Source organism: Rhinopithecus bieti, unplaced genomic scaffold (assembly GCF_001698545.2).
Source record: "Rhinopithecus bieti isolate Rb0 unplaced genomic scaffold, ASM169854v2 scaffold_17743, whole genome shotgun sequence".
In the NCBI taxonomy this organism is placed as follows: Eukaryota; Metazoa; Chordata; class Mammalia; order Primates; family Cercopithecidae; genus Rhinopithecus; species Rhinopithecus bieti.
This window is the reverse complement of record NW_016809230.1, coordinates 1,672,000-1,686,579: the sequence shown is the minus strand read 5'-3', so window position 1 is coordinate 1,686,579 and position 14,580 is coordinate 1,672,000. Positions and strand designations below refer to the sequence as shown.

General features: G+C 37.5%; 1 protein-coding gene across 1 annotated transcript in view; it reads right to left on the bottom strand.

The window, feature by feature from the left end:
• The window catches only part of KYNU (kynureninase), a 164,164-nt gene extending 150,259 nt beyond the window's left edge, over positions 1-13,905 (bottom strand). Inside the window, exons 1-2 of the mRNA XM_017888933.1 lie at positions 13,664-13,905; positions 6,230-6,417 (exon numbers count right to left, since the gene is read on the bottom strand). Coding sequence (XP_017744422.1) covers positions 6,230-6,398 — 169 coding nt within the window. The 5' untranslated portion in view covers positions 6,399-6,417; positions 13,664-13,905. The remainder of the gene's footprint in view (positions 1-6,229; positions 6,418-13,663) is intronic.
• Between the last annotated feature and the right edge of the window lie 675 nt (positions 13,906-14,580).

The window sequence follows — 14,580 nt, the reverse complement described above, 5'->3', positions numbered from 1 at the left end:
ATGCACTGATACCTCATATCTGTCACAGCCTTCTAAGCCTAAAAGCAGTTGAGTTTAAGAGGCTGTCTATTATGTTATATGGAAGCCCTGGAGACAAACATAAGCATGACTATTTTGCCATGCCAATTTTATCCGAGTCCAAATAATTACATGGGCAAACTAATAGAAGATCTTGTTTGGATAACTTTAAATTTTATAACTACTTACTAAAGTCTACTAAAGTTGGGTGTCAATTTACTGATCTCTCTCCTGGATGTGTGGTAAGATTGAAGGAGAGGATTATTTGACTATGAAAAGAATAGTGAAAGGAACACCATTTTTTTTTTCTCCAAATATAGTTTAATAGTAAAAAAAAAAAAAGTTTGAATTACTAATCTTCTATATAGATCAAAATAATGGCAAGTTCAGTAGATTACTGTTTGCCTAGGCTAGAGATAAAAAAGTGGAATGAAGAAATGTTCTAAAATTGGATTATAATGGTAGTGTAATCATAGGCAATTACTAAAAACTATTAAATTGTATACTTAAAATGGGTGAATTTTATGGTCCATAAATTACACTTCAATTGAGTAATTTTAAAAAAGCAAAAGCAGGACTGAGTCAAGATACATGGGCTAGCAGTCACAATATTTGGAAGCCATTTCTAGTTCTGCTTTTAGCCAACTGTATTGACTGGACATTTTCACTTAAAATCCCTAAGATACATGAAAGAAGGAGTTTATATCCTTAAGATAAAAAAGAATAAAAAGTTACCACTTATATTTATTTAGTTTAAAATTAAATTTATACATTAAGAACAACTTAAGACAAAAGGAAAGCAATGGCCAAAGAGTTTATGAAAACAGTCTCCAATGGTTGTCTAAGAACTACAAATTCAAAGAAGAATGGAATAATTTTTTTTTATTATCTAATAAGCAAAGATTCTTAAAACTGCTAATCCTGCCTGGCATGGTGGCTTATATCTGTAATCCCAGCACATTGGGAGGCTGAGGCAGGAGGACTACTTCAGTCCAGGAGTTTGAGACCAGCCTGGCCAACATGGCAAAACCCCACCTTGACAAAAAATACAAAATTTAGCTGGGCATGGTGGCACGCACCTGTAGTCCCAGCTACTCCAGGGGCTAAGGTGGGAGGATTACTTCAGCTTGGGAGGTCAAGGCTGCGGTGAGCTGAGATCACGCCCCTGCACTCCGGCCTGGGTGACAGAGCCAGACCCTGTCCCCAAAAAACAGAAATAAAAACAATCCTACTAATCCCCAAAGTCAGTGAGGCAATTGTCTTTACCGTTGGAGGAAATGTAAATTTACGCAACTTGTTTCTGGGATGGCAGTTTGACATTCTGAAAAAGACTGTTTTTGTCTTGTGTCTGTGCAAAAGCCATATATCTTATGGGGCTATCCAGTATGCTTTCAGAAATTTAGGTATAAGGATGTTTCAAACAGAAATATTTATGGTTTAAAAAATTTTAGAAAGATATCTTTCCACATGTATGCCTTGCATTTCTCTTCCTTTTCTTTTTATTGATTTCTTATCTCTTCCTTTCTTTCTTTCCTTCTTTCTTTTTCCTTCTCTCTCTCTTCCTCCTTTCTTTTGCTTGTTTATTTTTCAGCTGTGCTCTTTAGGACAATGTTGAACAGAAGTACAAAAGCTGGTTAAAAATATTTTTGACCCCTTTCTCTGATAACATCTCAGGCATCGTCTAAGAATAGAAAAAGAAAATACTTATTTTAATAAAATTTATATTAGAAACCCAGAGAAAACATAATATATAATAGAAAAATATCAAAAAAGTACAGGCTATGCCTGTAGCCTTTCTTCAAGATAAAAAAAAAAATCTCATATTGGGAGTTGTGATCCTTTCATTTGCTCAAAACTTGTGTATTTCTGTTCTTTGTTTTTCATTGTTCAGAACTGCTAAAGAAAGATTTTTTTATTGGTGTTATGCTAGTCTCCAAAACAATCCGACATGCTTTATCATTTTAGATGCTCTTGGAAGGTTTTAATAAGATAGGAAACACTGGTTTCCTTATGAATTCACATCTTGTCAAAACAAAAAAGAAGGAAATTTCAACACCATTGGGGGTCAGAACATAATATTCTAAAATATGGCGCCTTGGAATGCTGAGTACTTTGAACTGAAGGAGATTGAGAGGGCCTCAGAAACAAGGTCCTTCTGATCTTCTCTAATCCCCTGCCCTGTGACCTGCAGCCAGGTGAGTCAAAGAAACTGAAATCCTCTCCTACATCAAACCTTGAAACCTAGAATGCTCACTCACTGACCTTTTCCCTTCTCCCTGATAGACTTTCATATGACAGGTGCCCTGCCCTATATGTGGAGGGAAGAAATGCTACATACAGGGAGCAAGAAGAATCCAAAAATACAGGCCTTGTTGAGGACCCCCACCACCTTCCGTTGATTACGGTTAGATTATATTTTATTCCAATTCTATTTAGTCACATGTATTCATTTCTTTCATTCGACTTAGCATAAAATCATAAGTTTTCCCTGGGTTTTTCTTTTGCTAAGCTGTCTTTGCTGTAGAAACATCAGCCATGCCCCTTGTGATGGTTATGAAAAATGGATTATCTTTTTGCCCCTACATCATGTGCTCCTGAGTTGGTACCTCTGTCCAGCATAAACTTGGACCACGACCAGGCTCAGCTTCACCTGTGCTCCATGAGGCTCACTTCCTCACTGCACTGTCATCTTTGTTCAGATGGCACCTCACCAGCACTTCCTTGGGTAAGATCACACCCTCATCTTCACAGTCCTCATTATCATTTGGAGTGCTACCTGATGGTAGAGCATAATTAAGTCGTTTCTTTGTTTATTATCTATTGTCATACTAGATACACATTCAAGTATGTATGTGACAGTTTTGCTCTTTGGTTCTCTGAACAATTCTGAGAGAAGTGTCTTGAGTAGGGTAGATGACCAATAAATATTTGCTGAATACATGAATCCTTAGATATTAAGGTGCAACTGGAGTGAGAATAGCAAGAAGAAGAATTAACTGACCCAACTCTAGGATAACATCTCATCCTAGCTGATCTAGAATAGAAGGCTGGGCCTCACCTTCACAATCTCTGATTTAGTAATTCTGAGTTAGGACCCGAGAACTTGTATTTTTAAGAAGATCTCTAGTGAACATCATGCTTTTGGTCAAGGGACCACATTTTGACAATCACTGATGTAGAAGAACACTTGAGGTTAATAACGTTTTACACCATTCAAAATTATTAGAATAATTATTGTTATTTAGAGACAGAGTCTTGCTCTGTCACCCAGACTGGAGTTCAATGGTGTGATCACGGCTCACTGCAGCCTTGAACTACTGGGCTCAGGTGTTCAGCCTCCAGAGTAACTGGCAGTAAAGTTACTTCAGCCTCCAGAGTAACTGGCAGTAAAGGCACATAGGGCATCATGCCTAATTAATTTTTGTAGTATTTGTAGAGATGGGGTTTTGTCATGTTGCCCAGGCTGGTATCAAACTTCTAGACACAAGTGATCCTCCAGCCTTAGCCTCCCTGAGTGCTGGGATTACAGATGTGAGCCACTGTGTCCAGCAAAACTATATTTTTTAAATAAGCAAATTATTTAAATTCTTTATTAAACCAATTTCTATATCTTCTCTTTAAGAATCAGCAATGACTTATCCAAGGTTGTAATTCTTCAGAGATACTTTCTATTGGATAACTAGTCAAAATCAATATTATACCTATAATTAGGATACTAAGTCAACTTTTAAGTATACTAGAAGTGATTATATGTAGAACGCTGCTTTTTTCTAAGGGGGAAACATTTTTATTTTGATAAATATTTAAAATGCTGTGCTAAAATGCACCTACAATTTATTCTCTTAACAATTTTAAGTGTACAATTCAGTTAAGTACATTCACATTGTTGTGCAACCAATCTCCAGAATTTTTCTACCTTGCAAAATTGAAATTTTATACCCATTAAACAGTAATTCACCATTTCTCCCTCTCCAAGCTCCTGACAGCTACCATTCTACTTTCGGTTTTTATGAATTTGACCAATCTAGATACTTGGTAAAATTGGAATTATACAGTATTTTTCTTTTTGCATCTGGATTGTTTCACTTGGCATGATGTTCTCCTAGTTCATTCATGTGAATCACGTAGCACGGTTCTTTTTAAAACTTAATAAGGTTCCATCATATGTATATACATTTTGCTTGTCTTTTCATGCACTGATGGACATATGGGTTAATTCCACCTTTTGGCTATTACGAATAATGCTATTATGAACACGAGTGTACTAATGTCTTTTGGGGATCTTGCTTTTAATTCTTTTGGCAATATATCCTGAAGTGAGATCGCTGGATCATATGGTAATTCTATTCTTCGGTTTTTGAGGAAACTGCCATACTCTTTCCTACAGGGGCTGCACCATTTTACCTTCCCACTAACAGTGCACAAGGGCTCTAATCACTCTATATCCTAGCCAATATTTATACCCTGCACTTTTTAATAGTAGTCATAGAAAAGGGTGTGAGGTGATCTCTCACTGTGGTTTTGATGTGCATTTTCCCGGTGATTAGTGAGGTACAATGCTATTTTGTTGTTGTCGTTGAGACGGAGTCTCCCTCTGTCGCCCAGGCTGGAGTGCAGTGTCGCGATCTCGGCTCACTGCAAGCTCCGCCTCGCGGATTCACGCCATTCTCCTGCCTCAGCCTCCTGAGTAGCTGGGACTGCAGACGCCCGCCACCTCGTCCGGCTAATTTTTTGCATTTTTAGTAGAGACGGGGTTTCATTATGTTAGCCAAGATGATCTTGATTTCCTGACCTCGTGATCCGCCCGCCTCGGCCTCCCAAAGTGCTAGGATTACAGGCGTGAGCCGCCGCGCCACACTGTACAATGCTATTTTTAAACTGGGTTCTGACTCAGTACGGGAGTCCTGTAGGCCAGAGAGCACATCAGGGCAGGGCCATCATCAACCAGACCTGACCTGTCTCACGTGGGTCCTCGCTATTTCTAAAGGTTTCCACATTGTGTGATGCACATGATACCAAGCCCTCTATCTCCCATTTCCCTGAGGATTCCTTTCCTAAGTTTTATTTCCTCACAATTCACTCATTAGCAGTATTTTATCCCTTATGATTCAAATCAAAATGTCCTTTTAATTTTAGATTCTAGAATGACCTAGAAGATTTTTCTTCTGTGGTCTCAGGTCACTTCACTTACAGCCTCATTTTATTTGGTCTCTTCTAGCTGTCATTTCCATCCATGTCTCCCTCAGTTGATGCTACACAATTTTAAGTAGGATACAGGTATTTCTCTTCTTTCATTCTTCCAGAGTTCTATAGGTTGCTGGGTACATAGTTGAAGACAAATAGGTGTTTTAACATTTGTTACATGGTATATATTAGTGTTATACAAACCAGACATCCTAAAATTTTATTAGCTGACCTTCATGGATCCTGAGTACTGTATCCAAAATTGTACCTTATTTAATCTGAATAAAAATGGAATCAGACTATTATAAAGGATGTGAAACCCAGTTTGGTAGACTAATTCCATTCAACCTGGGAACCTTTATTATTAATGTAAAATGGAGTAAAGTTAAATATGATGAATCATTTTTTATTGTTATACCTTTGCTGTTTTATTTTTGTAAACGACTTCCTCAAACCCAGAGCGGAGTCAGATTACTACATTATTTTAAAATGCAGTATGCATTTGTTGGGCATTCATTGTTTCTTTTCTTGGTAACTCTAACACTCACCATCTTTAGAACAGGCAAAGACGGCTATTCAAATAACATCCCTCCTGATATATCCAGGTCACAAAATAATATTTTCTCTAAGACAAACATCACATTATTATAAACTAAGTGCCAGAATATAAGAGGTATTCTAACATTGCATTCTAAAATAATTGCTTTGAATCCCAAGTGCTTAGAGAACAAGTAAATGTATCTGCCTATAATTTTCAATCAGTCACTCGATTGTTCAGAGAAGTAGTTGACAGTGTAAGTACCCTGTATGTATTTTATTCAGAGGAGGGGAGAAAACAGATAATCTGAGGCTAAGGTAGGCTGACAGGTTGATTGAGAGCACCAGGGACCTTCTGCTTTTCAAACATAATTGCGACGGCTCTATTATGTAATAGCACAATGATTTTCAAAGATTATAATAAACACACGCAGTAGCAAAAATAAATAAATAAATAAATAAAATTTAAAAACCTTCCCAGCATTCTTACCTGGAGGCAGATCCTGTATTTTGGGAATATAAAAGCACTCCCTGAAGTGCCGCAGTTTATCTACCTCATCTAGGTGGAGAGCGACCCTCTCATCCGTTGGGTGGCATTTGAGTTCAGTCGCAATGCGCTGCACTGTGTCAGCTGGCAGCTCAAGAGGTGAAGGCTCCATTACAAGTTGTTCTCTAAAACTGAAAGAGAATAATAAAACATAATCTAACCACCATAATTTTCCTGCGGAAAATGAGCCCTTTAGGTAATACACCTTTTGTTTTCACTAAGACTCCCCTTTTCCCAACCTCAGGAATAATATACTTAACCAACCAGCGTTAAACCCCATGAATGAGTTTTCTCATATATAAAAGAAGGAAATAGGTCTGGTGTGGTGGCTCACGCCTGTAATCCCAGCACTTTGGGAGGCCGAGGTGGGCGGATCACTTGAGGTCAGGAGTTTGAGACCAGTCTGGTCAACATGGTGAAACCTGGTCTCTACTAAAAAAATACAAAAATTAGCTGGGCTTGGTGGCAGGCACCTGTAATCCCAGCTACTTGGGAGGCTGAGGCGGGAGAATCGATTGAACCCAGGAGGCAGAGGTTGCAGTGAACTGGGATTGTACTACCGCACGCCAGCCTGGGTAACAGAGCAAGACTCTATCTCAAAAAACAAACCAAAAACCAAAAAAAAAAAGAAAAGAAAAGAGAAACAAAATAATAGTAACTTGGAGATAATGAAACGACTAAATTAGATAATAGTGCTCAGGACAGAGTAAGTTCCCAGTAAATGTTAGCTCATTCCATTCTTCTTATCTAGAAACATGTACCACACTTGTGGCTTCCAAATATATATAACGTCATCACCTTTTCCTCTAGGTATCTTATGAGGAGATAATGGTAAGGATGATCTTTGTCAAAGTGTAGAAAAGCAGCGTCCCACTTAGCTTGTCCTTCTCCAGATCCCAGTTCCACTGTTCCACCCCCAGTTGTTCTTGGATTGTGGTTTTAAAACTATGGACATATTGAACCTGAACAAAATCCTGTTTTGTGAGTGAAAATCATATTCATAGAAAATGTAACTTTACTTAAAATGTTAGTATTTTCTTCATATGAATACCAAGGAGATTCATCCACCTGTTGCTGTTAATAATTATAATTTTTTTCTTTTTCAACACCATATGTATTATCTTAGAACAAACAGGACTGTTTGATGTTTCTTGAAACCACATTGTATTCTGTTTAATCATCATGTGACATTTCTCACTTTCTGGAAAAGGATAAATGACAATGGAGATTTAATCACATATGTTTTAAACTTCACCCAAACTTGTTTGTTTGTTTATATTTCTCCTAAGTTTGGTTTTTTGAAATTGAACAAAATGATATTGCAGGACATAAAGTTTCTTTGGGCTAGATTTACATATAGTTTTGCTGATTTCATTTAATTTATGCATTTATTTACTCTTTCAACCAATATTTATTTGGTACCTATTATGTGGCTCCCAGCACTGGCAGGACAGCATTGTATGAGAGAGTGCATAAGTGCCAACCCTTATACAGTTTAATTTTAGCAGAAGAATAGAAAAACAATGTAGTTTCAGATTTAAGAGCTATGAGGAAACAGCAGAGTAATGGGACAGAGTCACTGGAGCGTGGAAGAGCTACCTTAAAGGGTCTTGTTTATCTTTCTGAGAAAGTGATAGATGAGCATTTCTACATCATGTGAAGACCTGGACCTGGAGGAAGCTGGCAACAAGTGCAAAGGTCCTGGGGTGGAAATGGGCTCAGCTTGTTCAACTAAATGCATTAGGGAGGGAAAAAGAGGGAAGGAGGAATGACAAACTGTGATATGCGAAAAGCAAAGGCAGAAGGTAGTCACAAAGAAATTTGGGAGCCAGAAAGAAATTTGAAATTTTATAAGTTTAATGGGAAACCATTGGGGAGTTTTGAGTAGAAAAGTAATACAATATAATTTTACATTAAATAATAATCACTTTGCTCCATAATGAGTTATTAAAACAATGAGATACCATCTCACACCAGTTGGAATCGCAATCATTAAAAAGTCAGGAAACAACAGGTGCTGGAGAGGATGTGGAGAAACAGGAATGCTTTTACACTGTTGGTGGGAGTGTAAACTCATTCAACCATTGTGGAAGACAGTGTGGTGATTCTTCAAGGATCTAGAACCAGAAATACCATTTGACCCAGCCATCCCATTACTGGGTATATACCCAAAGGATTATAAATCATTCTACTATAAAGACACATGCACATGTATGTTTATTGCAGCACTATTCACAATAGCAAAGACTTGGAACCAACCCAAATGTCCATCAATGATAGACTGGATTAAGAAAATGTGGCACATATACACCATGGAATACTATGCAACCATAAAAAAGGATGAGTTCATGCCCTTTGTAGTGACATGGATGAAGCTGGAAACCATCATTCTGAGAAAACTATTGCAAGGACAGAAAACCAAACACTGCGTGTTCTTATTCATAGGTGGGAATTGAACAATGAGAACACTTGGACACAGGGTGGAGAACATCACACGCCGGGGCCTGTCGTGGGGTGAGGGGATGGGGGAGGGAGAGCATTAGGAGATATACCTAATGTAATGACGAGTTAATGGGTGCAGCAAACCAACACGGCACATGTATACATATGTAACAAACCTGCACGTTGTGCACATGTACCCTAGAACTTAAAGTATAATTTAAAAAAAAAATTTAAAAAAGAGTTGAAAAGGTAGACCAATTAAGGCTAACACAGTAGTTCAGGAGATAAACGGTGGTGAATTAAATTTGGTGATGAGGGCAAAGGTAGAGGGAAGAGTGTGGATTTATGATATATTTTGGAGAAAAAGTAGATAGGACTGGCGGATAGATGATTTCTAGTGAGGACAGGAAAGAAACTTTCTTTTAGCTTTGGGGTATGGGTAAATATGTGAAATATGATGAAATAAAAATACCTGAGGAAGAAACATTTTGAGGAGGGAAATTGGAATTCAGTTTAGTGGACTGGTTTTGGTGGTTCATGCCTGTTACACCAGCACTGGGAGGCCAAGGCAGGAGATTGCTTGAAGCCATGAGAGTGAGACCAGCCTGGGAAATGTAGCAAGACCTCATTGCTACACGCACATACACACACACAAAGCCAGATGTGCTGGCACTGGCACGCACCTGTGGTCCTAGCTACTGAGGAGGATGAGGTAGGAGACAAGGAGTTTGAGGTTGCAGTGAGCTAATTGCACCACTGCACTCCATCCTGGGCAATAGATCATGGCTGTTTTTTTAAAAAAATTCTATTTAGGATATATTAAGTTTCAAATAAGTATTGAACATGCAGGTAGAAATGTCAAGCTGGTCATTGGATATTTGAGTCTATAACTTAGAATATTGGATCACAAGATATGTTTAATATTTTTCAATTCAGACTGTACTTAATGCCTAGAATCCCTGGGGGCCAAAACTAACACAGAACTGAAGCTCTAGAATTCAATTCAATCTCCATTCTTCTGCCTCCCTTCCTCTTTTACCTTAACTAACATACACAGTGTTTGGTAATAAAGAGGTGCGTATCTGAGTGTTACATAATGCCAGTAAAACAGACATTATTCTTGCACTCTCTATTTTCATTCTTATACTTTTTGGGCTTCTTTTTTTCTCAATTGTCATGGTCTCCACTGATAAGCCATTCTTTATATTCCTAGACAAAGATACCAAGCTTCACCATTGCATGCTTTTTACTTTGATATCAGTCGTGACTCCTAACTGCTTCAATCCATGGTTCTGTACAAAAGTGTAGGATTTCAGCATCGATAGATGGTGCTTTCAATATCTGACCATAAGTATTATTTGTCCTCCACATGAAATTTTCTATTTCTGTGATTTTTCTCATGCCATTTCCTTTGCCTAAAACGTTTTGCTCCCCTTCAACTTGTTTGGATTCTAGCCAACCTTCAAAGACCTAGCTCTAATGCTTTTTTCAAGAGGCCTCTTACGATGTCTCAGGCAAAAGTAGCCTGTCTTCCTCTGAACACCAATAACAATTAAGAGCACACTTATGTACTTTACTTATGAGAATAATACATTCGAAGCATATGAGAAATACATCAAATCTATTGAGGAGTGAAAATGGAACCCCTAAATAAACTAGTATGAAATACTGCAAACCGCCCCCCCCGGAAAAAAAAAAAAGACAATAATACATTCTACCAGGTACTATATTTATTTGGACATATGTATGGTTAGGAAAGATAAAAAACATTTACTATGCCTAAACTTGATTCTAAATGGCTCCCCACCTATAGATTTCTGATGAAGGAACCTGCATTTTGAAGAGACATCACTGTGTCTCTACCACTTGGCATTATCAATTGCCTGGTCATACTTTATTAGACCTCTGTTGGACACTTACCCACTAAAGAGAATATAGTTTCACCAAAAATCTGTGAATTATTTGCTGTAAAAGATCGAACCAAACAGTGATGATGTTTAGCTGAGCATATAATCAAATTCTTTCAGGAATCTGAGCTGCGGGATGTGCTTATTCATTCAGTTAGGTACAGGAGCTGGAATTTAAAATAATCATAGATAGATGCTATGAAATGCTAGGGTCTAGGAGGAATACTGTCATGGAATGACTCATTTTTCAAAGTAAAACAGAACCACTGATTGTTAAAACATGAAAAGCATGAAGTGATTCGAGCAGCAAGTAAGAGTCACTTAGTTACACAATGGCCAGGGATTGAGCAGCTATGTCTCCTGAAAAGGTGACAGGACAAGCCCATCTTGAGAATCACTGAATCCTTCATGCAATATGCTATGTGCAAGGCTCTAGGGGATCCATCTTCTTGGCTATTCCTAAAATTCCATGAGATGTTTTTCTGCCTTACTATCAAATTAGTCTTACTACAAACATGTTACTTATGGTAGCTGGACTGAGTTGCTGTTCTACCCTATTGAACTGAACTCCACCTGGGGGCCTGAATCATGTTTAATTCATCTTTATAGACACCTCGTTTAGACAGAGTACCCCTGCTGCCAAAGTGGCAGTTCGAGAGAGTAAACAAAATTGGTTGATGAATTATTTGACATAATGACATATTACTAGGAGGACACCCTCTCTCATTCTGACCATATGAGAAAGACTTAGACAAATATTTCCAATGAAATTCAGAATCGAGAGAGTTTGCCTTATATTTGAGACTTTCTTTGGGAGGTCAGCCCTTTGAGTTCCTTGGAGGTGACTTTAAACTCTAAGTGGGGTTACTTAAAGAGATTAGTTTGTTACCAACAGATTCTGAGTAAATTTCAACTTTCCTTATTTTAAAAATGATACTCATTAGCGTCATTCCATCTGTATCTTATTTAATCCTTGTAATAATCCTGAGGCATCAGAATCCTTTTCCTCCATATCAAGACGAAATCCTGGCACAGACAGAGTAGAAACAACAATGGACTAAAAGGATAGCAGAGTGCACAGTAGGGTACTTAACCATGCCTGAGATGCTGAGTCCATTGTGCTGGCCTTCGGTAAAGCCCATGAATGGAACGCACAGAGCACAATTCCTCATCGGAGCCTTGAACCTCTCACTTGATTTTTCCTTGCATGTTGCTTCCTGATGTGTGTGTGTATATGTGTGTGTATTTCTTCAGCTCATTCCCTTTTTCTTTGGCTTCTTTTTTCAGTCCTACACTCAAGCTGCAAAGGACCACAAGTTATGTATGAATTGATTTACCCTTTTTAATCCAGCCTTCCCAGTCCAGTTTCAGCCAGGCAAAAGTTAAAGTGTCTGGTTCCGCTCCTGGGCCTGTCACGTCTGGGGTACCTTGAGGTACTTCATGGGCGTAGTCTTCCAAATGACTGCACCCTGCCCTACTCCACCACTGTGCATAACTTCGCATAGACTCAAATACAGTCTTTAGTTCCCAGGATAGCACAGTGCACTCACTCTAAGGATGCAATTTATTCACTCATACTAATTGCTGCTTAATTCTGCACTCACCCCAGCGGCTAAGACAATTAGTGTTCACAAGCCATAATGTTATGCCACGTTTAGTTTGCAAATAAAGTGACATACTCATATTTTGAAATGAAGAAATTAAATCCAAACTCTTAAAAACTTCAACTTTTACATATTTTACAAATTTTCAAATTTTACATATTTAATGTTAATTTTATCAAGAGGGGTGACATGCATACCATATGGTCTCAGGCAAGTCACCTAACTGCTCTGTATGTCAATGTTATTTAAAGTTAAATTTTACTTTCTTCAAAGGATTATGGTTAAACTCAAGTGACATTAGGTCCTTTATAAAAAGATAAAAGATAGTTCGTAATTTTTTAAAAATTATCAATACCTTCTGATGGACAGCACCAATGTGCCTTCAATTTAGGTTTGGAAATTGTGCTTTTACAGTTTTATTTAGACAGTTACAACTTTAAAGTAAAAGCTAGTATAATAATTAAAACTGATTGATTTTAAGAAAATAACAGAATTTAGAATCTCCTAGTCACCCATGATTTAGGGCTAAATAGTTAAATGAATGACCGTGAGTGTCCAATAGTTAATCTTTACACAGCTTCACATTCACGCCTGAAATAAGCAAATTGTACAAAAGAGTTCAAAGTTTAGAACCTCACTTAAAAATATGTCGAGAAAGTGTGTAGTTTTCATTAATAAAGCAAAAAGGAAAAACAATATGCATAATTCAGCAAGATTCTTTAGGCATATCATTGAGAAATGGGTAACATTACTGTGTTACAAGTGTATATTTCATATCTAGGATACGAATTACTTGCTGAACACATTAATAAAATCAATACATTTGCTTCAGTGTTACTATTAAATAACACCCCATTGGCCTCAAAATAAAAGCAGAAAGGAAAAAAGAAAATCTAGTATATTTTTAAACACTGTATCAACTTTCTCTTCTTAGGTTTCATAAAATGAAAGGGGAAGAAACTCTGTTCAAGAATAGGCATTTTCACTTCTCTAAATATTTAGTATGACTAACTAGCAGCATAAGACAATTAAAGTTACCAGAAAACAATAGACTTAAAATCTGTTTAAGAATATCTTTCCCTCATCTGGAGTTTGACCTAATCTTGCCGTTTAAACTCAGATAAGAACAGGACTAACTTTGGTTTGTCAAATGTAACCACATTCAGTGCACTATGGACATCAGTTATTTTCCATTACATTAGTAAAGATCTCTTCATTTAACCCATTTCTAAAGGCGGGGCCTTTAGGAAGTTCATACCATTTTATTTACAAAATAATATGAAAAAAAAAGAAGACAGCAGCAGAAAAAAAAAAAAAAACCTCTAAAACACTATGACAAGGATTCTAGCTGACAGAAGTTTCATTTGGAAAAAACATGGAGTAAACATTAGGGTAGAGAGTTTTTATCAGTGCCTCAGGCTTACCAGCTAGGATTCCAATGGGGTGCTTGGCTCCCAGAATCTGTCCAGGAAGCTCTCAAGAATTCCTTGCAAATGTACAGGCCAGATCTTAGAGTAAGAAATTCAAAGAACTGCTCAGACTCCACCCAGTGGAGAATTTATAAACATACTTGTACTTTACTTCCTCTCCCCTAACCAATCTGTAATCTCCAGCCACTCTCAGAAATTTAAGCAACATATGCTCCTGCCCCCCGTTTCAAATGCCAGAGCCTCCAGTGAGGGCTTCTTTCCAGAAGCAACTTTGCTCTTCAAACTCAGGTAAACACGCACTTGTCCTTTAACTATATAAATCTCTGACCCCTGAATTGGTGAGTTTGTCCTAGAGCTAAATTCCAAATTTTGCCTTAATTCTTCAGTTTGAGCTCTGGATTTTTGAGACAGTACCCTCCGTCAAATACACCGAGAATTTTCAGCCTAATGGCCGAATCTATGACATTTAATGGGTACACTTTTAGTCAAAATTTAAAATAGGCTCTCAATTCCAGAATACATTCTATTGCCTAACATGTGAGTTTAAAAAACAAAAACAAACAAACAAAAAAATCTCGGTAATAAATCTGGACAGTTAACAAGACAATCAAGGAAGAAAGAAGATCTGAAGATTCAAGTGGAAACTAGCCTGGCAAACTTCATTAATGCAAATTGTTCATTTAAGTCTGTGAACTGTCTTTTGTTCTACTTTGACTACATCTTTAGGCTTGTTCCTGAGCTTGGGTCTTTTGATGAATATCCTTGTAGTTATAAAAACTAAGAGCAAAGACTTTCGATATTTGGACTAAGGATGAAGACTGTGCCTGAATAATTGAATGACTTATGCACACCTATGCTTTGTTTAGCAACCCACAACAAATCAAGTCAAGTGTCATTTAATCATTTCTATC